At 41.1% G+C, this 25,675-nt stretch overlaps 1 protein-coding gene across 10 annotated transcripts in view; it reads right to left on the bottom strand.

Annotated features, from left to right (window-relative positions):
- casz1 (castor zinc finger 1) overlaps nucleotides 1–25,675 on the bottom strand; it is a 174,665-nt gene that overhangs the window by 6,980 nt on the left and 142,010 nt on the right. For 6 of the 10 annotated variants that reach the window (XM_067528107.1, XM_067528108.1, XM_067528106.1 and 3 more), the window contains 13 exons: nucleotides 24,051–24,611; nucleotides 17,801–18,701; nucleotides 15,759–15,824; nucleotides 13,025–13,121; nucleotides 10,322–10,486; nucleotides 8,524–8,696; nucleotides 7,315–8,180; nucleotides 3,259–3,403; nucleotides 2,844–2,907; nucleotides 1,708–1,871; nucleotides 1,283–1,405; nucleotides 860–1,180; nucleotides 561–759 (listed from right to left, as the gene is read on the bottom strand). In XM_067528107.1, the coding sequence (XP_067384208.1) occupies nucleotides 561–759; nucleotides 860–1,180; nucleotides 1,283–1,405; nucleotides 1,708–1,871; nucleotides 2,844–2,907; nucleotides 3,259–3,403; nucleotides 7,315–8,180; nucleotides 8,524–8,696; nucleotides 10,322–10,486; nucleotides 13,025–13,121; nucleotides 15,759–15,824; nucleotides 17,801–18,701; nucleotides 24,051–24,567 (3,801 nt within the window). In that variant the 5' untranslated portion in view covers nucleotides 24,568–24,611. The remainder of the gene's footprint in view (nucleotides 1–560; nucleotides 760–859; nucleotides 1,181–1,282; nucleotides 1,406–1,707; nucleotides 1,872–2,843; nucleotides 2,908–3,258; nucleotides 3,404–7,314; nucleotides 8,181–8,523; nucleotides 8,697–10,321; nucleotides 10,487–13,024; nucleotides 13,122–15,758; nucleotides 15,825–17,800; nucleotides 18,702–24,050; nucleotides 24,612–25,675) is intronic. The other 4 variants (XM_067528105.1, XM_067528112.1, XM_067528104.1 and 1 more) reach the window with 3 other exon arrangements.

The raw sequence follows: 25,675 nt of genomic DNA, 5'->3' as shown, positions 1-25,675 counted from the left end.
ACAAACACCCCTTCTTTCTAACATTTCTATACAATGCCATCTGTTTGTGAGGCCCAGTTCTTTGGGGACAAATAAGATCTGTTCAGTTCAGGAGATGGAGACTAAGGGGGAGGAGGGGGGGACTTTTTGTGAGGGGGTGATTTTCGACACATTAATGAATTAATTTAAACGGTTTTCCAAATATGGGCTCATGAGAGCAGGCAGGGGCTGCCATTTAGGTTTCATTTGCAAAGCATTCCCCTGATTTTTGCCCTATTCCAGACAGCCTTGTTTACTGTGCAAGTGACAATGATTTATTGGGTAATATCAGCTAAATTGGCCTTTTCTGAGAGGAGAATGCGGCAGTCAAAATGACATCATTGACATATAAACAGGCATTACTGGGGTGAGTCGACTGTCTTTTTCAGCAGAGATGGAAGACGGTAAGGAGCGGTTGTGAAAGCCTTGAGTCAAATAACCTCAAATACTGGTCTAATAGATAGCATACTTCATGCTTAGAAAACTCATGGGGATGACAGTAGGTGATTCAGCTACTGGCTGAGTTATCGTGTTGTACTCACCTGGTTGGGACAAAGACACTGGAGAGAGTAGTAAGAAAACTGGTCACGGACATTGACCAGGTTGTTGTTGGGGTTGATGTGGTCCAAACAGTGGGACTCGGCCTTGCCAGAGGTCTTGCACACATACTTGCAATTACCAAACAAGCAGTGGAAGTGGAACTTGTTTGAGTACTTACAGTCAGTAGCCAAACAGGGATCACTGCAACAATAACAATGGAAAATACAGTTTAATCTACACTTGGAAAAAAAGAGTCTGTACTTAATATGGTTGTGAAGTGAGACAAAAATGTTTCTCGTACTTTTCTTGGAACTGCAGAAAACCTGGTTTGACTTGTGGCTTTGCATTCTCCAGAGAGGTGGTGGCCAGAGGGGAGTTAGCTGGCAGGTTGGGCATCGAGGCAGACATCTGAGGGATGCTACCTGTCAGCTGCTTCCAGGCCAGCAGGGAGGGAGGAGGAGAGCTGTACCCACCAGAGGTGGTGAGGTGAGACACATCCATGGAGGGATTGTTGGCCACAGACACTGGGGCAGCAGGTTGCAGCAGGGCTCCCTCGCCAGAGTCTTTGCCCTCACAGAACTGAGGCTCCGACTTTACTTTCAAGGTGGCTCGAAGGTGGAAGCTAAACAAAGACGGAAGCTCATTTTTTATGTTGATCAATAAAGCTAAAAGCTAAAATGTAGAAAGGGCATATTTTCTGATCATGAACTAGTATGACACTCACTTAGCATGTTTTATGGCCCCATCCACAGTGCTGAAGAGAGCACCACAGTCCTCTACCAGGCAGTGAAAGTGCACTTTCTGAAGAAAGTCACACTGAGCCTCACAGAAGTCATCTGTGTCAAACCTTAAGGCAAACAGAAATAAAAAGACGGCACATTTATTTCCTTCTCAATTAAACAATAACCAAGAGAGCAACTGGTTAAACCCCTCATCTGACGGTAAATGCTTGTACATTCATCATAGGGCAATTCATTTCAAATTCCTGCACGACCGGATTCTTTGAGATTCTTTAGGTTCCAGGGGTTTCCAGTTCTTACAGAGAAAAAAAGTCCTTCTATATAAGGTACTTATAATCATGGATTGTGACTGATATCAAACTAAAATGAATAACTAAGTCAATCCAACTAAAGTGACTGTGCAGTATACCTGCGGAGGTATGTCCTCCAGATCTCATTGGGTTTTTCTGGAAGGGGCCTCTTCAGCACTCTGTTAAGATACTGTGCTGCCTCCGAAGTGTCACTGCCCTGCCCTGCCTCCAGCTCTGTCTTCAGGTTCATGGCGTTGAAGAGGGCAGGGTTCACCTGTGACATCTACAAAACACACAGCACATAAACCATCAGCCGCAGAGTTAGCTAGGAATACGTACAACAGTAGCTCGGACATGGTTGCAAGAGTGTGTGAGTTACCATACACCCACACACACATAAATGATTTGGCAAAGCAAAAAGGCACAGCCAGATTTACAAACATCCAGACATTCGCTTGAGCACAGGCCAAGCGTGTTTGCCAAGCATCCACTGGGAGCAACCGTTAACCCTTTTATGAGACGCAGTGGCTTGAATCATACCCCCAAACGCTGACATGACACAAAGAGCTGTTGCACAACAGGTCTTCAAGCTCCTAAAGCTCCTCTACTGTCTGGATTCAATGACTGCTGAGAGGAGAGCAAAGTTAAGCTTTTTTGTATGTGTGTGTGTGTGTGTGTGTGTCTGTGTGTCTGTGTGTGTGTGTATAGGACACATAGAGGAGTTAGGGGGAAATCTTGACCAGTTGAAAAGAGTAAAATAATTGATGCCATTATGGAAACCACCTGCCCTTATTTTCTATCAGTTAGATAAGAAATATAATTAGGACAATGACCATCTTAATCTTCACAAAAAAACACACGTTCCATACTAAACTTGGTAAAAAATGAGGCTATCGCCTTGCATTATTTCTCTCCTTTGACGTTTTAATCAAATAATTCAAGAGAACTCTATAAATAAATGTAGAGTGAGGCAGGGGTGGGAAAAAGTATAAAGGAGGAGAAAAAAATGAACGGCAAGTTCAAAACAGCTCATCAAAAAACAAACATCTCTATATATCTGGCATGGCACCCAGCTACTGCTTCATTATATTAATTTGTGAAAGGTGCAGTGAAATTACACTGTATGAAAAATGGCTGGAAAATTTAAATGATACAAACTCATCTTATTAGCGGTGAAACATTAAAAAACAAACAGGGCCCTCTGTGTCCCACTAATTTGTCTTGGGATGAAAGGCGTTTGATGGATGGATCTTACCTTATTCATAAGCGAGGATAAAAGAGATGTATTCCCTGGTACAGGGTGTCCGTTTGATTCATTACTGGAACAAGGAAAATGAACAATGTTTAGGCAAGATTTGCATGAGAACAGTAAATATTACTATTTATCACGCAAGGTGTGCTGTAGAAATGAATAAGAAAAACGCTGTCTTCTTAAGAAAAAGATATACTGTGAGATGGAGGGAACTGCAGTTTTGTGTAGACATGCTTCATACACAAAATTGGAGAAAAGGATTTTATAATTTAATGGACATGTGTATAAATTAGACATTACTCATAAATCATTGTAAATAAGACCGTGGCTGCCAAGAATGTAGAAATAATCTATTAATCAGAAAAACCTTATTTCCTTATTGATGTATGACACATTGTTAACCCTGTACAGTACATACATAGCTGTATACCTGTGGTCCTTCTTGCTCAGGTCCAGGCTGTGCTCCTGTGCGGACTCCTGGGAGGCCCCAGAGTTGCCGTCCACTGGCTCCTGCTTCACTTGAACCAGATGGAACTGGCTGGCTGAAGCAGGCTGCCCATTCCCTGAGGATTGAGCCAGAGACACAGAGGAGAGAGGAGACAACAGTCTCAAGTTATTGTTGGTCAGCATTATTATCCCATGATGAGATCCAATCTGACTTCTGTCCTGGCCTGAAAAGAATACTCCGAGTTATAATTATTGCAAAATTATGTCAGGCCGTCAAGCCTTTTAAATGGTGATTGAGAGGCGGGAGATATGAGGGAAAAAGACTCCTTTTTCTGCAGCACTTGTCACAACTCATTTGCCAGGCTGCCTCTTAACTGGTCATTAAGTGAGATGCTAATGCTGACGGAAAGTGGCAGTCTCAGATTGTCCACCCCCCTCCCTTCCCACCTTCCCAGGGTCCTCGTTGGCTTGACAACGGAAGGCAGCCAATGCCACTGAGCATACCCACAAGGAACAGGGGTGCTATGTCGGTCAGATTGGAGCTGACAGCCAATCAGATTGGTTCAAATAGTGTGACCTCTCGATCACATTCTGCTTCAAATAGGTATTCAGTGGATGCCATGAGGACAGTGAGGACAGGAGCGCTGAAAAAATAAATAAATAAAGACCAGGGGACAATGTGGGGTAAAACTGCTGACAGGAAGGTGAATTTTGCCCCACCCCCAGGCCCCGAGGGATTGAAATAGAAATTATTCCTGGGGCTATTTATGGAAAGCAGGGCTTTTGAGGGACAAAATTGGTGTTTTATTAAAAAAAAAAAAAGCAGGTAAATGTTAGAATGTGAGGGTTCTTGTGTTGCCTCTCAGACACTGTAAGACTAGAGTGGACCAATGGCTGTGATTGGTTTGATGAGGGATCTGTTGTTTAGAGTCAATGCTGGTGCTGAGGAATTGTGACAAGCAAGGTCATGGGCGACCAAGTGTGTGCCCTGGGCCCTCGGCCTGGTAAGGCCCCTCTTCTTTGTCTTGCTGGGGAGAAAACAAGACCCGCCTATGTAAGCGGGGAAACCAACCACTTTCCCCCTGCTACAAGATAACCCAGAGACATGTCAGGCAGAATAGGAGTGGAAATGCAAGTCTTGGGCCTTGTCAGCTGAAAGCTAGGAGATGGGGAAGTGTCAGTGTCAGTTCAGGTTGACAGTGGCTAAGGGTGGGGGCAGGGTGGAGCGAATGGAAAATAGCAGTCAAACAATATAGCGTCTGGTTTGAGGTCACTGAAGGCTTATTTCATCCAGCGCTTCTTCCCTCCCCCAACTTGATAGGAGTACACCCAAAATTAACTAGCCAGACTGATCCTGCCTTGTCACTGACAATTAAATCAACTCTCAAACGAAATGAGAGCACATCATATCAAGAGCAGCCACCCACTATACTGTATGAGCTACACATTATTCCCAGACAGAAGAAAGCATTCCTTCACTATATCAGAGAATAATTTGGTTGATTAAGGTGGATTAAAGTGCAAAAGTATCTTACTCTGTTGCATCGTGAAGTTACTTTTTTTTTTTACTTCCCAATGAGGGAGAACAAATGAGTTTGACTCAAAGCAGCTTCTTTCTGGAAATTATCCAGGAATAATGTACCACCATGTAATTACGCCGGATAAGATACAGAGCTTGTGAAAGATCATTTGTACTGTGTGCCTAATTAGTAAACCCTTCAGATGCTCGAATCTCTGGGAAAAACACTTAGGGCTAAATTAGAGCAGAACATTAATAAAAAATTTGTGAAAGCAGAAACAGGTAAAATGCACAATTTGCTACAATAGAAGCGAAGTTTCACAAGCCGATGATAAAGAAATAAACACTTTAAAAAATAGCCACAAACAGACTGACTTTTCTCACACCTTTTTGACAGAGAAGCACAAACCACTTCCTCATCATTTTAGCCCCAAATGTCCTGTTCACACATTTTATGAAGCAAATATGAGAAACAAAACCACAGCTACCCTTCCATCCTGTATCTGCACACTTACAATAAAAAACATGATTGAGAGGGGAGGGCTTACTTGAAACCTATTTTCTTATCCAGCAGTGAGATCTGAGCTGCAGCTTTTCAGTGAGTCAACAAGAAGGGTGGTGAATGCACCATCTGTGCAGGCTCCACCTTCAGTGGGGGGCTTCCCAGTGTTCAGACTACCTGCTGGAAACCCAGAGGTGGAGCTCAGCCTGACAGCCTGGGCTCAGCTCAGCTCCCTGGAGCAGCTGCCCCTGCTCTCTCCCAGGGCCCGTCCTGCTCCAGGAACACCACCAGGAATTGTAATCCTTCCCAGTCCTAACATCCGGAGATGCTCCCCCTTGCAGCCCCATTTACAATCTGCACCCCACCTGCTTGGGCTCAGCACAGGAGGCCCCAGTGCTACTAAATGCAAGACTGTGCTCTGTGGTCTATTATCAATTTAATACTTCACCTCCATTTTCATTTTTCAGTAGCTTTGTTTAGAGCAATATGATAAACACAGACAAGGCAATTACCTCCAAAATTTATGTGAATTGTGTTTATGGTAAATAGATATTGACATGTTTTGGTGGGAACAGAACATTTCTAAAAACTCAGAAAGTGTGTCTTTGCTGATGCATGCAAGTGTGTTTGAATTCTTGTATCAGTAAAAAAGCTTCTTTCTCAGCTCTGGTACATTGAGTAATTTCTGCCTGAGCAATTTGTTTTGTTTTTTTTTGTTGTTTTTTATCAGTTTGCATAGAGGATACAAAAAAAACGAAAAACAATTTTTTGTTCTCGCAATTTCTGAACTTAATTTCATTCCACCTCCATTTGCTTGGAACGGGCGCAGACATAGATAAGAGACCAATGATGAGGAAACATGTTCGACACAAGCCCCAGGAGCCCCCACTCTGAACATCATAAGAGACTTTTACAGGCTGTACTCTCCCCTGTCAGCGCATTTATCTCCAAATGGATTGTGGGTATCTAACGAACGATCAACACAATAACAAGTCCAGAGCAGAAGACCATGCCTCCAGTATGTACCTTTAAGCCCGAAACGGGCAGTTTCTATGTCTTTCTCTACACTGTGGCACAGTGATAGTAATGACCTCTGAGTGCACTTTGCTCTGCTCTGGTTATAGTGAAGTTAGGTCCACACACAGAAAAAAGGATGTGGTTTTTAGCATATATTCATGGTCTCTGGATATATATTTATATATATTTTTATCGATCAGCCACAGCATTATTACAACCTGGTAGTTTTAATCTAAGATATGATTTTAATAAATGCTAATATATCATTATGGGTAATCACCTGTTGGTGATACAGTGGTAAATCAGTTCAAACTTTAGCAAAAGGGATCTTTGACCAGTAGACTTCATTGTTAATGTACACATCTTACCATAATTACTATGATCATTATGATCATTAGAATACAATGTTTCTAAGTGGAGTACTTTTCCTTTTGTACTTAAAGTAAAACAGAGATAATCTGCTTATTATTTTTAGTTGAGTAAAAGATGTAGTTGATGAAGTAGTACTTGTAATGGAGAATTGTGTTAGGCCAATAGTTACATTGAGTATTGAGTTTGTGTACCTTTCCCCCCTCTGCACATAGTGCATTGCATTTTGTTGTGTATGGGGCTGTGTAGGCGCAGACTGCTCAGAAAAGCCATGCTGACCTCCATGACATTATATATTTGCATATACTTTTATTGTACAAAGTATTGTTTGTCTCTAAATAAAGTATCAAGCAAAGCTGATTTTTACAACTGAACCAATAAATATGAAAGTCTATATAATCGATTCAGTAAAAGCATTATTATGAGCTGTTTTATCATATATTTTATCTGTTATTTTTTCATTGATAGTTGCATTCAATTTGTTACTTAAAACACCAACAACGAACAACTATTATTGCTTTACAATAACTCAAAAACTATTAGATCTAGATCTAGATATTATTATGCACATTATTATGTACAATAATGAAGTGACTAAAGTTATTTGTGAAGTGACTCACCTGTGTCTAAGTTGGAGGGCTTCAGGGCAGCAGCTGCCAGTCTGGCCATCATGGGTGATATCAGACCTTTGCTTGCTGAAATCTTCTCCATGATGGAGGAGGTGGCGAAGGAGGTCGGGGTAGATGCCATGGCTCCATCTGCCCCAGCTGAGGAACACCCTTGGGTCAGTGAGTCAGTGGGCATGGAGTGGGCCCCAGAAGATACAGCTGATATGAGACTAGCAGCTGGTGGAGGGGGTTGGAGAGGCAGCCTAGGCATGAGGGGGAAGAACGGATTAGAGGCGGCCAAGGCATTGTTGGAAAGAGCGAGGGCCACTGGCATGTTGCTGGGGAGGGCCTGGGACAGCAAGCTGGACATGCGCTGGCCTGCACTAGACAGTGAAGGTGTAGGCTTGAGGGTGTGGCCTGATGTAGAGGAAGAGGAGACAGATGTGGTGGTTGTGCCCAACAGGTGCGGTGCAGTGGTGGACTGCTGGTTTGTAGGTGAGGCACTCAGGCTGGAGTTCTTGCTGCTGATGGCCGAGAAGTCCACTAGGTCATCATTGCTCGATTCCTCTGGCTCGTCCTTTTGTGCCATGAAGTTGGAAGGAAGGCCCATAACACCAGAGGAGCGGATGTGCCGGCGCTCATGTTTGCGCTTGTGGGAGGTCATCTGGCTGGTGGAGGTAAAGGTGAATCCGCAGCCTGAGCGGATGCAATGGAAGTGGTTGGTGGCTTTGCTGTACACGCATCCTTCATACTTGCACTCCTCGTACTTGTAGAACTTCTTGAAGCCATCTTTGGCATAGGCATCATCCTTGATGTGGTAACTCTTGTGCTTCTCTATGTCACACTTGTTTTTGAAGGTAAATGTGCAGCCGGGACGCCTGAGGAGTGAAAAGGAAAATAAAAAGAAAATGCGATTAGATGGTTGTGTCCACATGATTCAAATACTTTGATGGGGGAGCGATCACAGAGGCAGTTCAGTGGCAAAGCAGCAGCTTATTGACATGTCGCTACATGCAACCTTTCCTAAAGGAATGCGATCCAGTAGTGTAATGAATCAACCAGGTTATTCTCTATATGTATTGATAATATGTCTGCAATGAACCGTGCCTACATTCCTTGCTTCGTTAGATTTGTTGGCTTAAATGAAAATAAATAGTAATGTGTGTTTTTATGTATTTATGCCTAGTGTTATAAATGTCAAAAAAAAAAAAGCCTATTTACCTGCAGTGGAAGTGTGTAGTCTTCTGTCCGTAGAACTGACATCCAACTGTGCCACAGTCCTCAGTGGCACGAAATCTCTGGAAGCCATCGTTGATCAGCTGGGCGTTCTTTTTGTGGAAGTTTTCATGGGTCATGACATCTGAGGTGCTGGTGTACACCTTGCTGCAGCCCACCTGCAAGCGGAGACAAAGCAAGGCAATCAAAAAAAGATATGGGCCCACAGCAGACATGAAAGTTTCAGTTTGTGAGAATGGTATAAAAAAAAGGCCAGCTTCTTCAATGTTGTGTTTAAAGACATCTGATATAGTTTACAAGCTACAAAGAAAGGAGTTCAGTGTGGTTTACAAAATGTTAGTGCCCTAGAAATGAGTGGAAGAAGGCTGTTTTCTCACGTTGACAATTTATTTGTGGTAATGTGCACCAGAGCAGTACAAGTTTCAAGTGAAACCCGAGAATTGGAAACACACTTGTCATTGTGACAATTGGAAAAAAGAAAAAAAATGACTGAAAGAGGCAGTGGTCACAACAGGCAGCTGAAACTACACTACCTTACAGTACCTTCCTGGTAAAGCTGCCTTTTAGAAAATTATAATCATATTTGGAGTGAGACAGTACAGTCACCTCAAACTTACTGTAACTCAGAGAAAAAAAATTCAAAGCAGAGGGGGGATGGGGGGGAGCAGACAACTAAGATGACTGTCTTGGTCTTTAGTTTAAAATGTTCTGGTACTCAGGAACCCTCAGAGCCAACAGAAGGGGAAAAAACAGGTAATGTTTGAATTAAAAGCAGCAATTGTATATCATCCCTGGCACTTTTCACCCGCACAAACCAGGCAACTTCTCCATATTGAGTCAAACAATGAAAAAAATGCCACTCTGTTTTTTTTCCTCCCTAAATCAAGAGAGCTGATGCCAACATCTGCAGGTTCTCAGGGACTGTTAAAACAAGGGCTGAAATGTCCTAATAACAATTACGCCGTTAGAGGGGTTTAAAAAAGAATATATCTCAAGCCATCCTCTGCTGCACTGCTGCCCTGCCGGTGAGAAAGCTCTCGGCACAATGACACATTGAAAATAAGCAGATGTAAAAAATTAAACAAATCCAGAAGGGGGAATAATCTTCAACTGGCTGCTTGGTACTAAAAGATGAAAAATGTATAGTTTATATAAACACCTAACTGAATTTTATCCATGCCAATTAAGGAGTGAGAGAGTGAAGACGTGGATAGAACAAGCAGCCTCATGTGTATTCACCCTTTTTTCATTTTCTTTCATTTACTTTAGGACATGTTTTGTCAAACTACTCTTTAAAGACACCTTGGTGTAGAGCAATAATTCCATTTTACAGAAGAATGTACACTGTGTAACTCTTAGACATATTCAAGTTATGTCTGTCTTACAAACAGGCTAATTTACCAGATCTTGTCATAACCTACAAGATGGTGTTCTACACCTAATGTTACCTGCTTTATTCTGTTTTAAAATGCCCTACTTCTACCGCCACTGCAAATGATTGTTTTAAAGATTGTAATGGGCTGTGTGTAAGCTAGTTCACTGACAGCTAGGTTTAGTGTGTAGCTCTGGATCTAAAACACTTTTTATTTAACATGTTTCAATCTGCATGAGGGATCTGTGGGTTATTTTTAATGTATTGAATGTTTTTGCACATGTGGTCATATGGGACATATTTTTCATATGTTTGTGCATCTACCTGCATGCAAGCCTACTGTATGTGTTTGTGGGTTTAGTGTGGGTATGTGTGTAGGTGGAAGAAGTGGTGTGAGTCAGCGTAGTGTACCTGCATGCAGTGGTAATGGGTACTTTTTCCATTGAGGTGGCAGCCATGGTAGTAGACACTGCAGTCATCCAGAGGGCTGAAGCGCATAAATCCGTGCTGCAGGGAGTTGTCCCTCTTCTTGTGCATGTTGTAGTGCCTGATTACATCCTGCTTACTGGTAAACCTCTGCAAAAGGGGAGGGGGAAAATGTACAGCAACAGGTTGGTTTTTATTTAAACCAGTCACAGAATCAGCAACAAGTCACTATCCCTGTGGAAGCAGCAGCTGCCTCATTTAGAAGCCAATTTGCAGTTGGGGAGGTCTATACACAATGCAATGGAGAGGGCCAGCATGTTTTTAAATATGACGTGTTTTGTGGTTATTGATTTACTTTGCATATCTCAGTTCTGTCCTATCCAAATGCAGCGCCAGCGACTTTCTGAGCACAAGAGAAGCTTCCACGTGGAACATGAAGTATTTTCCCTACACCCCATCTGTAAATTTTTTTTTCCTTCCACCAAAATCTATGTTTTTTTAATTAAGATGAATCAATTGACATGCAAGATCACAGTTCTGATGTTTCTTGCTCTGGAAAAATTATGTTCCATTCAGATGGTTTCTTAGACATGCACAGGGGAAAACAGAAGACAGCAGAAACAAACAAACAAACAAGCCAAACAAAAAACGTTCTCCCTTTCAATTCGCTAAGATATGATTCCATTTTTAATTAAAGCATTAATACTTGCTTTTGGTCCAGGCTTTGCCTGTAATGATGAGTGAATATGCTAAGAGACCCGCCTTCTAAAACGGCTACATAAATAAATAAATACATAAATATCCCACCCACACCCAGGAATCAGGAAGGAAAAACAGAAAAGTCATCCCACAGAGACCTGCAGCAACCAAATCTGCTGTAATTGGGCTTAAGCCGATGTTACGGAAACTGTAACAGGAGAAGCGTAAATCAATGAGACAGTTCTTCAAACCATATTTATCTCCAGTTGAGGGAAAAACATCAGAAAGAACTATTCTAAAAAGCAACTAATTGCTGTACAAAGTAGGGTAATTGCTTTGTGTCATGTTCCACTCACGCACAAGTAAAAAGCTAAGATCTCACACAGCTGTTCACTCCCTTACTCCTGCCCTGTTTCCCACTGTATATTTTTGAGATGTTTGACTCCTGTAGGAGCAAACACTTCATTAGGAATTTTAATCTACTTGATATATGCTTTCGATTCATCTCTTTTCTTAAATACTTTTCCTGAAAAATCCTTTTCTCGGTCTTGGGCTTTGAGCTTTCTGATATCTAATAGTGATGATGGTCGGAAAATAAGTTGAACTGCGGTCAGGGTACATTCGATCCAGCAAGCTGTCCAAAATAGGCCATGGAGAGAGCTGACTGGGAAAAAGATCTCATTTTCAATTGAGTGGTGATGAAGGTTGGGAGCCACTTGCTACATTTATTTTAGGATTCCCACTAGTGTGGCAAGATGCACACTCTCCCTCGTGTACAAGCCCATGAAAGGAGAATGTTAAGACCCAGCCAATCACCCGTAGGCTGGCAGTGGGATAATATTCCAGGAGTGTGTGTCATGTAACATTTCATGAGTTATCGCTTCGAAAGGAGCTGCTCATCACAGCCTGCCTGTTTTTTTCAGGGTATTGACATCCTGTGTGCTGGCTCCCAAACCATAGCTAAGTTTCAATGCGAGGCAAAACCAACAGAGAAATGTGGACCTGACCGTGGAAATTGCCGTGATAACCTGAACTAACACTCTAAATAATGACATGAAATGATTTTCCTTTGTATTCCTCCAAGAATGTGTCTCATCAGACTGTGAAGTGGGATTCATGCAGAAAATGAAAGCTTAGATATGTAATGCTTTTCACCACATAAACAATATTTATCGAGTGGTAATCTCTCTTGATCAGGAGCAGACAAAGGAGATTACAGTTGAAGATGGCTTAATTCAGAAAATTGTTAAGAAAGGATAAAAAGCACACAAAGCTCTAGCTGTGCATGGATTTTTGACATCTTTGACAAATCTACCCTTGTTTGTTTAACTCTCTCAGGCCATATGTTGCAGCAAACACAAGACCTGTATTGTGATCTGCTTTGTGTTTTTTCTCCTTCCTGTGCCATACATGACAACTCCTGGGACCAGGATAAGATTAATAACGTGAAAGGGGATTAAAGGCAGGCCCCCAGTCAGTGGCAGATGTCTTTAGAAAGAGAACACATAGATAAAAAAGGCTGCCATATTTCAGCCATATTTACAATTAACCCTTGAGATGAAAGGCCAATTGTCAAAGATCAACAGTGCCTGGAAGACGCCTGCAAACGGAACGGATGTAAACACCCAACAGCCTGTTCGGCAGACCAAAGGCCAACAAACTTTTTATCTGTGCTAACTCTGGCTGGGTGTGACCACTAATGAAAGATGACACTTTATTCTGTTTGTCTATCCTAGGTTCATCTCATCCCTTTTGTCATGCCCTGAAAAAGAGAAGATGTTTTGCTTCAAGTCACCTGACCTAACTTTGTAACTTTATGAATAAATAATGCAACTTAAGCATCCACTAACTGATTTCAAATACTAAGGGTGGCACTTAAGGTAAAATTAACTTTGTCTTCTTTCCGAACTGTGAGGCAGGTATTGCAGCATACAGAAGAAAATGGTACATGTGTTTGGGTGGTGTTCAAAGAAATGATAAAGTACTCACGCTCACCTGGTAGTTACACTCAGGGTCCATGCAGTGGTAATGCTCTCTGTACTGGTAAGCACAGTGCACATGCCCACAGTGTTGACTTCCAGAGAACCTAAAAACCAAGTTGCAGGACAAACTGTCAAGTGACACATTATTTAACAGCCATACAATGGCGCAAATAAGGACATGCTTGTGACATAGACAAAGGAAAAAAGATGGTTTAGAAAAAGCTGAGTATTGTGCTCTGGTATTGTGGCAGCTTGGAAAGAAGTTTGACTTAAAAACAATCTACACCAAATCAAGAATAATTAGTGAACAAATTACTTCAAATTTCAAGAACAGCACAAAATAATACAGGTGAAGGAGTTTTCAAAGGCATTACACTTGTCTCACCTTCAAAGTAACACAGCTCATACCTCCAACCTGACTCCTGCTTTCCACACTGCTGCAACAATTTACCCGTCTGTCACACCAATTTCAGCTAAATTAGCTCCATTTATTTCCAAAGCAGCCGTAAGAGACACCTATTATACTGAAACCCTTTCCCTTGACACAGCTACACACCCACTCAAGGATCAGGAACCCCGTGACTACTTTATTTCTCCATGCTGTGAAAACCCTTGTCAAATTAACACAGTTCTTTCAGGTTAACCACACTTTTACTCTGTGAGGAAAAGGGTCGGTATTCAGTGATGTTGAAATAGCTCTATCTAGTTTTCACCCCAAACCTTTTTTTCTCTCTCATCTGGAGCCTAAAACCAGATTTTAGTGTGGCTCTAGTTAAAAAAAAAAAAAAAAGGCTGCCGTTTGCTACAGTGCAGCCACTTTTATGGTGGTGATTATAAGCCTGACGATGATGACTGTTAAAATCCTCCAATTACCAGTGAAAACACACAAATAAACATTTGCACTGCTGCTGCCAAGAGCTCCATCTGCTAGTGTAGAGGAGAGGGGGAAAAGGGGGCTAAGTAATATTTTTTCCATCTCCCTTTCTGTTTTTTCCTTGTTAGGATTATCCCAGAGCTACATTTACAGATCACTTTGCTGAGTTCATTAAGCTAATTGAACGGCATATCCACTACTCTTTTTAAGTTGGCTGTGTGAGTGTATGTGTGAGATTGTGTGTCTGGAAAATGGTGATGGGGGTTGAGGGGGTTTAGGAAGAGTTGATGGCTCTTTTAGAAAAAGACAAAATCACTCAAAAATGAGTATGCGCACAAAGTCCACATACAGTATGTAATAACCAACAGTTTTTTTTATAGTGTTTTTTCATATACATGCACATGCATACACACATTTACACTTATGAATACACAAAGCCCCCCTGAATCTATGACCCACCCTTCAGCTCATTGCCCAGCTGTATCACTTTGCCTCTGGACAATTCCCACTTGCCGCGTCAGGGGGCCTAATGGGCCGCTGCTATTCAGCAGCAGATTAAATATTAATATTGCCATGATACAGAGATTGCAGCGCATCTCCAGTTACAATTGAGATACACAGATCAAAGTGCTGAAGCAATAGTGGGTGCATGAAAGCATTTAAAGAGTGAAAACTGCAACTAAACACTACCAGGGAAGCTCTTTAAAACATCAAACTGCAGTGTGGTGCAGAGATGAAGAACTTTTTTTTGTTTCAGGAGAACTGGCAATAGGCAAACACATTTACAAACCTGTTTTTTATACTTGTGTGCACTCATTAGCCCCAGCTCCAAAGAAGACCCTCCCCCGCTTCTACCTCCCCTCTTGATGCTACATTTGCCCTTTTTATGAGCCCTCCTTTTCCATTTTTTTCCCTCCCTCCTCTTCTTTCCTTTCTCTTTTTTTTCCCAACCCCAACACGGAAATTGAAACTGTATCTGGGCTTATCTTCAGCCTCCCCGTGCATCAACTGCCGAGATGTTTAGACAAATTTTATGCATTATGCAGCGCAAATATCAAAACAGTTCTTGGCAGTGCCAGCAGAAGCCTCATTAAAAATTCCTTAATTAAATCTTCTTGCAAAATGTAATCAGTCCAAGGAAGGGGTTTTGTGTGTGTATGTGTGTGGAGAGGGAGGACGTGTGTGTATGTGTGTGTCTGTCAGTGCCAAGGCTTTGATTTGTGCCCTTCATGTTATGGCTTGGAGAAGTAATCATTAACGCCAAAGCCACTTTGGCTTTTCAAATGCTGTTTTTCTTTCTTTTTAAACGGAATAAACAAACAAGTGATAATCACCTTTCTAGTGTCGGAACAAAATGAATCCAGAATGGGGGACATTGTTCTGTGTCCATTGAAATGCAAGATACCCCCCCCACTACCCCCGCAATGTTTTTGTCTCTGTTGGTGTGAATGACTGACTTTTTAGATCAGTCAGTTCCTCATGTGTTCAACAATAAATGGCAGAACTGAAAAAGAATGTGGCCAGGGCTCATATCCTCTCTGTGTCAGTCACAGCTAAAAGTATGAAAGTGTTTCACAGAGTTAAGTTCTCTTCGATGTTCTAGTACCGAACAAACTGTGAGCATGTATTCAACCAGTTACAGTAAGCCGCCATCATGCCGTTTCTCTTTCATTACTGCTCATCCTTCTATCTTCTCTCAGTACATAAAGTCTTTTCTTAATCAATTTACAGCGCACAGAACATTCTCATACCAGTCGACGATCTAGTTACATCACTAAATAAAACACAGCATCAGTAGATAAAAAAGGTTAATGTCTGTTTTGGGTATACTTTTTCATTGGTGTAGCACACTGAGGGATTTGCATACCTGGCAATATATTTCTGGTAGAGGTTGATGTCGTCGCTGGCGGGTTTCTCTGGTGGCAGGCCATTTCTAATGCAACAGCAAACACAAAAGAGACAGGATTAATGGTGAGGCTGCGGTGCCTGTTGTTAATAAAAACAAACTGACACAATATTTACTTACAAGCCGCTCCCAAACTTTGGACTATCAATATACATTTTCTTATGGCATAACAGCGTTTTCATGTGCCGTATGAATCAGGGATGGAAGGCGCACACTTTGATGCATGGTCTCCCAACCAATGAAAGGCAAAATGCAGGAGCAAAGGGACATTAATCTTTTATGGGGGTATTTTAGTGAGTGCTCGTATGCAAAATTGGATAATGGGGATCTGGAAGAAAAGCTCTGAAAAGGTCTTTTCTGATAATCTCCAAGGGCCTTTGCTCTAATGCTGATGTCAAGTTCTCTCCAATCAGTCTGGACTCTGTTCAAACAAAGATGTAAGACAACACTGCAGCTTCAAATGCATATGGATCATGCTAATTTACTTAGAGCCAGTTTCAGTTCAGTCAAAACAGGGAATCAAAAATTTGACAAATTACAGAGCTGTGCTGAGGAATGCTGTGTGCTTTTAGGCAACCGTGATGTGATTCCCTTCATGACGCTAGTATCAATACTGTCTGTGGAATGTCATAATACAGTATTGGTCGTGCTTGCTCTCTCTTTTAGCAATGGCATTTAGCTCCATGTGAACAGCTCCACAAGGGGGATGACCCGAGGTTAATCTGGCCCAGAGGGGAGGATGTGCTGCCCGACATTCTTCCTAGTATCCCCTCTCTTCTCCTTATACAAGCACCAGACTGGGTCAGTTAACCAAGCTTGCAGCACCACTGATCCCCAACCTGACAAAGGCCAACGCCTGAGGGAGAGGTGCCTGAGGGCTCTTGAACAGTGTCTTTGATAGGTCTTGACTAACTAGAGACAAGGTCAAAACCAATCAAACAGACTCTGGGAGCTCTTTCCTGCTAGTAGTGTACATGACTGTAGGCTAGCTCCCCAAACCCCTCGTTTGCTTCCTTTAAAGTGCACTCGTCAGGCGGTGTTGAGTTGGCCCCTGTGACTCGCCGGGAGGTTAGTCATGGCTCCAAAGTAATTAAAGGGAGAGTTGTTACACCCTAGCCAAACGAAAGAAGTCAGTCACTTTGCGATGACTGTGCTAAATCAGTCTCCATAGAGTGCTACAGCGAGTAAACACTTCATGTGCCTTCGCAACTCATCATGTCGTGCATCTATTGGGCGCTATGCGCTATTTCACACTACATTCCTTTTGGCTGCTGTGGAGGTAGCAATTACCTTTGTGTTAGGCTAACTGACTCACAGTAGCAGTTAAGTGTATGTGAGCATCGCATTAGCTCCAAGGTGTTCCACAGAGAGGCTATCAGTGTGAAGAAGACGGACCACTGAGCTCAGACTCTTTTCAATCCACCAGTAAACTTTAAATTGTAATTAATAACAGATAATGCAATTTATTATCAGCTTTTTATCAGCTAGTTTAGTGTAAAGTAATGCAAGACTTAATGTCTGTATGGACATGTCTTTTTAGTTTTTGTGTACCTTTCATATGTTTTGTCATTATTTTTTTGTTTGTTTGCTGGATACCTCAAAATATATTAAACATATATAATTTACATTATTGTGAAGTTCCACTAAGGAGCACGGAGAATCTCATCAGGTTTTGTTGAGGTTAGCAAACACAGTGTTACACTTCATAACAATGTTCCTCAATTGTCAAACATGTCACACCCATTTTCCACTACACAGAAGTTTCAACACTTTAAATCCACTCCATCTTTCAATGCTCCATGAACAAATGAAAACTAATCTGTATTAAATTTGACAAATCCAACAGATGTTGAAGTAATAAAATCTACTGCCTTTTAACTTCGTCTGGCCCTGCAGGCAATTTATCTATTTAAGTTTGCATTTAATGCATATTAAAAAAATATGTAAGTAAACTAAAATAACTGTCTTCCTGTTTCTTTATGATAATGTGTGAGCACACTTACTTTACAGAGGACACAGTGCCCGAGGTGATGGAGTCAGTCTTGGAAAAGCTAGACTTTAGGTAGTCAGATGTGTTGAAGCTTATGTGTCCTGTCTGGTCCATTGTGAGCCCTGGAGCGATGCTGGCCCCAGCTGCACCTACAGTGGGAACACCAGGGGCTCCTGGATTCCCTGGTGCTGTAGCAAGGACATTGGGCATCAGTGAAGCATCAGGATTCCCTGGCATCACCTTTTGAACTGATCTGACATCATACTTTGATGGGCGGCCCACTTTGCCAGTCTTAAATGCAATAGCACCGCCCATGTCAGGGTTGCCCTCACCAGGCTTGAAGAGGTGCAGAAACTTGACATTCTCCAGGTCGTACTTGGAGGGTCGCTTGTAAGTATTACCGTTCTGCTGCTGTAGACTTTCACCCATCTTCAGCTTCTGAATAAAGAAGTCATACTTGGAGGCTCGGGACACCAAATTCTGCATTTGAGAGGGATTGGGTGGCTGAGATGTGCCCAGCTGAGGTCCTCCTGGCTGTTTGTGGTCCAGGCTGGAGGGGTAAATCTGTGCCTCAGCCACAGGGAGGCCTCCAGAGGTCTGGAGCATGGCAGGGCTCTTATCTTGGGTCAGTTTTGAGTTGAGGTCGTCTGGTTTGGGTGGGGATGCATGCACGGGCCAAGGAAGGGTCTCGCCGGCTTTTAGCTTGCGAATGTACTCTTCATACTTGGAGAAGCGGGCACGCCGTGAGGCCTCCTCACTGCTCAGGGATGAGGGGTCTGAGGTAGCGGCTTTGAGCTTCTCAAAGCTGATCTTCTTGGTCAGCTCATCCCTTACCTGCTGGTCATCATAACCGAACATTCCTAAAAACTCATTCATGGTGTTGGCTGCATAGTCTCGTAGGGCAGATGCTTCTCCTGCACACACACAAAAAAAGGCTCTGTTGTAAGATGTATGAATCTTAAAGTTGAAAACGTACTGAGTTTATAGGTAGTTAACTTTAGAACTTCTTTATAACACCCCCCCCCACACACACACACACACACATATATATATACATATATATATATATATATATATATATATACATATATACATACATATATATATATATATATATATATATATATATATATATATATATATATATATATATATATATATATATATATATATATATATATATATACACACACACACACATTATAGTTTTAGAGTTTATAGAGTTTCTAAATTCTAAAAAAAATAATGTTCAGAACCAATGTGATGACATTATCCTTTTTTCAGAGCTTTTAGTTTAACATCAAAAGTGATTCTCTGGTGCATGCTTTACCAGTATCTGTGTATTGTATGTGTATTTATAACAAACAGTCTGAGGCAATGCTCTTCCTGTTTCGTTTGCACCGTAAGACACTTCTGCAACATTTGTGGGTGACTCTACCAAAGGAGACATTGAATGAACAAACTTTTTCTACATTTTGTGCTTCTTATGTTTTACTATCAAATTTCAATGAAGACAAAATACACAAGGGAAAAATTCACGTTTTTATAGATTAGCAGAAAAAGTATGACTGGTATTAACTTATAGTTTATTCCGTAAGTTATATATAAATAATATAAGTGCATTTTAGTGTAAATTTTAGTTCATTTTAATCTGATGAATCAGGGACATTACTATTATGACTTTAACAATAAATACTATTTGCAATGAAATGATGGCTTTTTAAGTGCATTTTATAAAGTTCTGTACCAAGTTTCGGTACAGGCTTGGTATTTTAAAATAACATGCTTTTTTATATCACCTTCAAAATCTGAAACTGAAACTTTGTAAACTGAAACATCACTGTAATTTTAAGAGTCCATTAAATTGGACAACTTCCCCAAGGACATAGGCGAAATATAGTTAATGTATAGTTTAATTGCATTATGTGGAGATTTATTCTGGCCCATTAACTTTCATCCAGGTTAGTGCAAGGGGCCAGAGAGTGAGAAAAAGAGAAAAATAATTTGGCCTGAAAGCAGTGGGGGAACAAAGCTCTGCATAAAGAAGAAGAACACAGTGAAAGGTAAAGAGAAAGAATGTGTGACAAAGAGCGGAAAAAAGAAAAGAAACAAGTAGCAGCTTTTCTCTAAACAGATCTGTTTGCTGATCCAACTCCAATTCAAGAACACAGACATGCTAGTAATGCACCAGATGATAATTTCACCAGGGTCATTTAAAACCTTTGGCCATCTTAATGGCACAAACACAGAACCAGGGTCCAAAACCTTTAAAAAAACAGTTTTATCATATGATGGCGAGAAGTAACACCCCCTATCAACAGGGTAATTAATACACAAATATTTCTGCTCTTGTCTCAGATTTCTCAGTTATTGCTAAATCAGTCGCCGTGCCCTGCTTTTCACATCTCCTGTGCAGCATGTAAAATAATCCCCAAATTTCCATTCACCGCGTTGAGGTTGCTCCTCTGCGAGGTAGATCAGTATGATAGAGTATCTGGTGGATCGAAAGAGCATGAAAAATTTAGGACAAATGGATCAGGTATTTGAGAGGAAATACCTGCATGTTTGCCAGAGATCATTTCAGCAAATTTGCCATGTTTTCACATGTAATGAAACCACAGAGTGACACACTGTATATAAATGCATACAAGTATTTACTGTGTAATTTATTATAGCTAGCTTATTCTATGTTTAGCTTATTGTTTGTCCTTAAACTTGTAAAAAGTACATGCCATGAAAGATTATTAGAAATAAATTTAAACTTCCATTTAAAATGTCATTTGGATAAAAATTCTTCTCATTTCATTTATGTGTTGATATGGGTAGTGCTTGGTGGGATTTTACTGCTACTGTATTTATAAGGACATCTCAGGTCACAGTATATCATATAGCTCTAAAGTTAGGACAGACTGGTCCACACCAGTATAAGTCAAAGGAACTACAGTATATTTTACTGAGTGAGGTATGATATTTAAAAACACCACGGTAGAATTAATTTTCTTGTATAGGCATCACTTATGAAAAATGTCCAAACATAAATAAATAAAAATCAACTCTACTTACCATATTAAATTACCACAACTCACACTGTATTGACCATTAATTTTTTTCAGACAGGCTGATGGCTGCTCTGGAGCAGGTACCAAATTACAGAAAACATCTATATGTTAGTGACAGAGTCAGTCACTGCAGAGACTACTGGTTTCTGTCATGGAAGCGCTGACACCACTTTTTTCATATTCTATTTGCTTAGCACCACCTTCTCCAAAAAATGAGCATTCTCTTCATTCATCAGCCGAGCCATGTGGCATGCTATCAATGAGAAGCAAACGAATTGACTTAAACGGATTATGACTGGGACAAACGGCAGATAACCTTTCTAAAAAAAGTTTTCTACTCACCCCCTACAGTATCTAGCTGCCTCTTTATGATATCATGTCATAGTGGGTAGCAAACTATGTATAGTCCATGGGTTAAGGTGAGATTAGGCCCTACACTATTGATAACGCTCTACTATATTAAAAAAACAAATAAATATTTCACATACATTTCTAAACTTTTTTTTTAATTTGAAAAATTTCTGTAATGTTTGCTAACACAGCTTACAATTACCTCTTAACACTCTGGTGCCAGTGGAAATTCTACAAATAAGTGGTTTCTAATCTTGCACTTTAGGCAAGCAAAATCCTACACCCAACACAGACCTACCTTGTCTATATTTGAGGCAATTAGACCACATTTTAGGCCCTTGTAGATATGATAACAGATGGACATTATAGCTCCTTGTCTGTCCAAACATGGCCATCAGTGTGGCATAGCTCCTCTGCTCTCAGGACAGAAAGGCAGAGGTGTTGCTGATGATAAAGGTGCATGCTAGTGGCTATATATGGACTAATCTTGAGTTTGAATACCCTCTAAATGGTGCCTGTTTTGAACGACACATGCATAATGCAAACCAATTGGTTAAAAATAATTGAATAGCATGCAGTGGAGTTTAGGTAAAGGGACTGAATAGTGAGATTCTTTTATATGGTACAATAATTTAAATAGAGTTTTAAAAAGTAATTTGTTCTCGTGTTAGTGAATTAGTTTAAGAGTGTTTTGTTTAAATGGACAGTGTTATCCTAATAAAGAGGTCTTTTGAATAAATGACATTATATGTATTTGTTTAGACTAATTTCACAAAACTGTACGAAGCTTCAAACTTCCTCGCTGTTTGGTTAGTTAATTAACAGACAGTAAATAGAGAGGGCTTTGAAATAGCTTGAAATGAACAACAACCTTTTAGAGTGAACCCAGAATTGCAAATGGAAGTCATGGTCAAGCTTGTTTGATCCATCACTATGAGCATCTCTGTCATTGCTTTCATAGTTTTTATTCATTGGTTTTTCCATTGACTGGCTTATGAGGGCTCTAATGCGACATCTAAATTATCTAGGAAAAGTATTCTGGGGTTTTGCACTGATAGGAAATCCGCACGATGCCTCAATGTGAGGAGTTAAATGTTTTGAAGGTCGCAGTTTCTCTCATTGATCTTGCAATGTTTGTTAATTACATTGTCACTGATGTTGTGAGAGATAATTAAGCCACTATGTTTATATGCATAATTATGTGCACTCCGCATCAGCCTTTGAAAGACAGCAGCGAGAGACAGAGAGAGAGAGAGAGAGAGAGAGAGAAAGAGAGAGAGAGAGACAGAGAGAGATAAAGAGAGAGAGAGAGAGAGAAAGAGAGAGAGAGAGAGAGAGAGAGGAGGGAAAAAAAATGTTTTAATTGTGAGCTGAGCAGAAACACGGCAATATAGATGCCCTAGTTACAATCAACAAAAAGCAACTCTGTATAAAAAAAAAACACACTCTAAAGACAAGATTTGCAACAGAAGCAGTACTCTCTCCCCACAGTCTTCAAACACTCCAGCTTTGTAATGAAATATAAAGCAGTAAGGGAGCCAGTGGAGAGAAAGGTGTAGACCTTCTTTACAAAAGTAATACATATTTACAGACAGCCATTTATGGCCCTGAAAAACACACAAAATGACTAATTAAAACCACAAAGCCTTTTTCATTTGCCTTCGAAATGAAACCTGCTTCATTTTCTATAAAGCCCCAACCCCCAGGTTTGTGTGGCCAGAACTACTGCTGTACGGTTGGTGAAAACAAAGCAAAATATAGACAAAAAGAGCATGTGTAGATGGCTCTGAGGTAGAGACCTAAACCTAGATGAAAGACCAAAAAACTGTTAAACTGAGGTGAGCTAGCACAAAACAAAACTTGTTTGTGTACCGCAACAACCGGTCCCACGTGCAAATTGCTGTTTTTTTCTCTGGGTGTCTGTGAAACAGGCTTTATCTATTCATATAGCCGTGCAATGTTTTTTCACCTTTTTACAGCTCCGTGTTTTGACTTCTGCTATACAAAGGCCAATCTCTCTTAAAGTAAGTATGCCTTTAGTTTCAAGGGTCACAAAGTGTGTAACTGTAAATGGTACTTTCTAAAAGGATTGTGCTGTGAACATGTACTCGTGCTACTTCAGAATGACTGTTGGAAGTCTGTGCCATCTTTATCTATTTGATAATCAGTGAATTATACTGAGGGAACATCATGTCACAATTAAAATGGTGTTATTATGAGTCATTTACAAGCACACATAATTTAAGGGCACTAGAATTAATTGTCTCCTAACTATACATTCATGGAATTGCTGCTGTTTGTGGGAAGGTAATAAAACTCTTATAAGTAATACAGCACTCAAATATAACTTTACTATTTCTGACTTGATTTGACGGTTGACGGATGACTTGGATTTAACACCTGAGTGGCTAAGTTCAGTGAGCTTAGGGAAAAAAATCAAAGACTCAATATGTCTTGTGTAATGTAATGCTTACCCTGCCATGTGCCCTTGACCCACAGCTGTTGGGAGAGTGCATAAATGGCCTACTTCAGCCTTCTCCATTTATGAATTTCTTCATACAGTAAACCACACACTGACAAGTTCCTGTTTTCCCCCCTGGCCTGCCAGTCGAATCTGTCTTTAGGGTAATAATGTCACTGGCTATTCATAATGTAACACTAGAGCATCTCTTTCCAATAATGGGCACACTTAATCTTGTGTGTGTGTGTCACACGCCCTTTATCTAAGCCTTTGCCCCTTAATACTATGGACTGGAATGTTTTGAAGGGCAGAGGTAGTGTTAGTTTAAGATGTATGCAAAGTGTCAACTACACATCACAGTGTGGCAGCAGGGACAAAGAGTCCAACTGTACCTGGAGAGGAGAAAGGTGCTTGGCGACTCCGGGCATCACTTGGTGGAACATAGGCGCCGTCTTTTGAAGGCCTGTCTTCAGCTTCTTTGTCGTCATGGTAACTGCCATCCTGAGACCCGGCCACAGCCTCAGCTTCATCTGCATTGTCTTCGTCATCACTGCAGCCTTTGGGCTGTACCATGTACACGCCCTCAGGAGGGCCATCTTCGTCATTTCTGACTTTGAGTTCATGCTCTTGTTCATCTTCAGGAGCTAGCGGCTCGTCACCATACTCGCCATTGACCCACTTCTCGATGGCCTCACGTCTCCTCTGGTCCTCCTCTAGGCTCTGATTCAGGCTCTGGCTCTCGGGAAAGTTGGTCTCACTGTCATCGTAGTGGGAACTGCCACGTTCACTGTTTTCTGCTACACTCTGGTCTCCCTCTGCATTCTGGGAGCTGCTGTCGAACACCACCTGGCGGCTCAGCTTGGCACAGATAGCATTGAGTTTTAGGCCACCTTTTCTTTTGGCGGCCATCTTGGATTTTCCTGAGGTCGTTTCAGTGCATAAACTCCTTTCAGCTAGTGGAAACAAGAACAAAAAGTTGAAAGATTAGTTGAAGTTGTTTCATATCACAGTAACAATCTGTTAAACTAAAAAAAGTTAGAAAAATACAACTTCCTCCACGTAAGGGCCAACCTTGCTTTTAAGTATCAAAGAAGCAAGTTTCAACCAGCTTTTCCATGTCAGTAATGCAAGGATTTTAAACATCACATCGGAAAAACAAACTGACAGAACAACAGTGGCTGCTGCTATTAATAACATCCAAAAGCACTTAACAATAACAGTACAAGGCTAGAAGGACACACAGAGATACTGTACATATCTTTCTAAGTCACACCTCTTCGGTCAGCTCAGAGTTTAACAGAGTGACGGAAAAAAAGAGAAAAAAAAGCACAGGCTGCTGAAACCACAGTCAGATAGGTATCAGACCCCCTACGGTACTACAAGCAGCAAATACAGGGCTACATAATCCTTCACATGACAGCGCTATAGAGACACTGTGAAATGTTATCTTCACTCTCACCTCAAGAGGCTGTGGTCCTGCCACTGAGTGGGGGGCTGCATAGCATTAAAGCTGTCAGGATGTGGAGTGAAAATGCTGAGTACTTTCGGGCTTTTTGGAGCCATGTTCTTATGTCAGCTATTCAGTGGGATTAGACTCAATGGTTTCTGTATAGACTACTGGTTTAAATTTATGAAACAAAAGATGTGTGTAAGAGCAATATACTGTATATTAGCTCTTTCAGCACTCAAATTTCTTTTACTGTTTATCTGGCTAAGACAGCAACATGAGTGCATCATGCAAAAAATGTTGTAGTTCCTGTGTTTTGCATACCTTTTGTTAACAAGACACACTGCACAGTCTCAACATTTTCCTCCAGTGCGGCCTCCACGTACAACAGACCGTGATAGAGTGTGCTTTGGGGCAGGAATGGGTGGCATTATTTCAACCCAAGTGGGGCTATCTTTATAACATGTCCTCTGATGAGGCAGGAACAGCTGCCCGTGGCATTCCATATCCAGGGCTGCCTTTTTAGGGCAGAAACTGCAGTCTGTTACCTTTCACTTTATTTCCAGAGCC

This window comes from Channa argus, chromosome 13 (assembly GCF_033026475.1).
Source record: "Channa argus isolate prfri chromosome 13, Channa argus male v1.0, whole genome shotgun sequence".
In the NCBI taxonomy this organism is placed as follows: Eukaryota; Metazoa; Chordata; class Actinopteri; order Anabantiformes; family Channidae; genus Channa; species Channa argus.
This window is presented reverse-complemented; position numbering and strand designations above follow the sequence as displayed.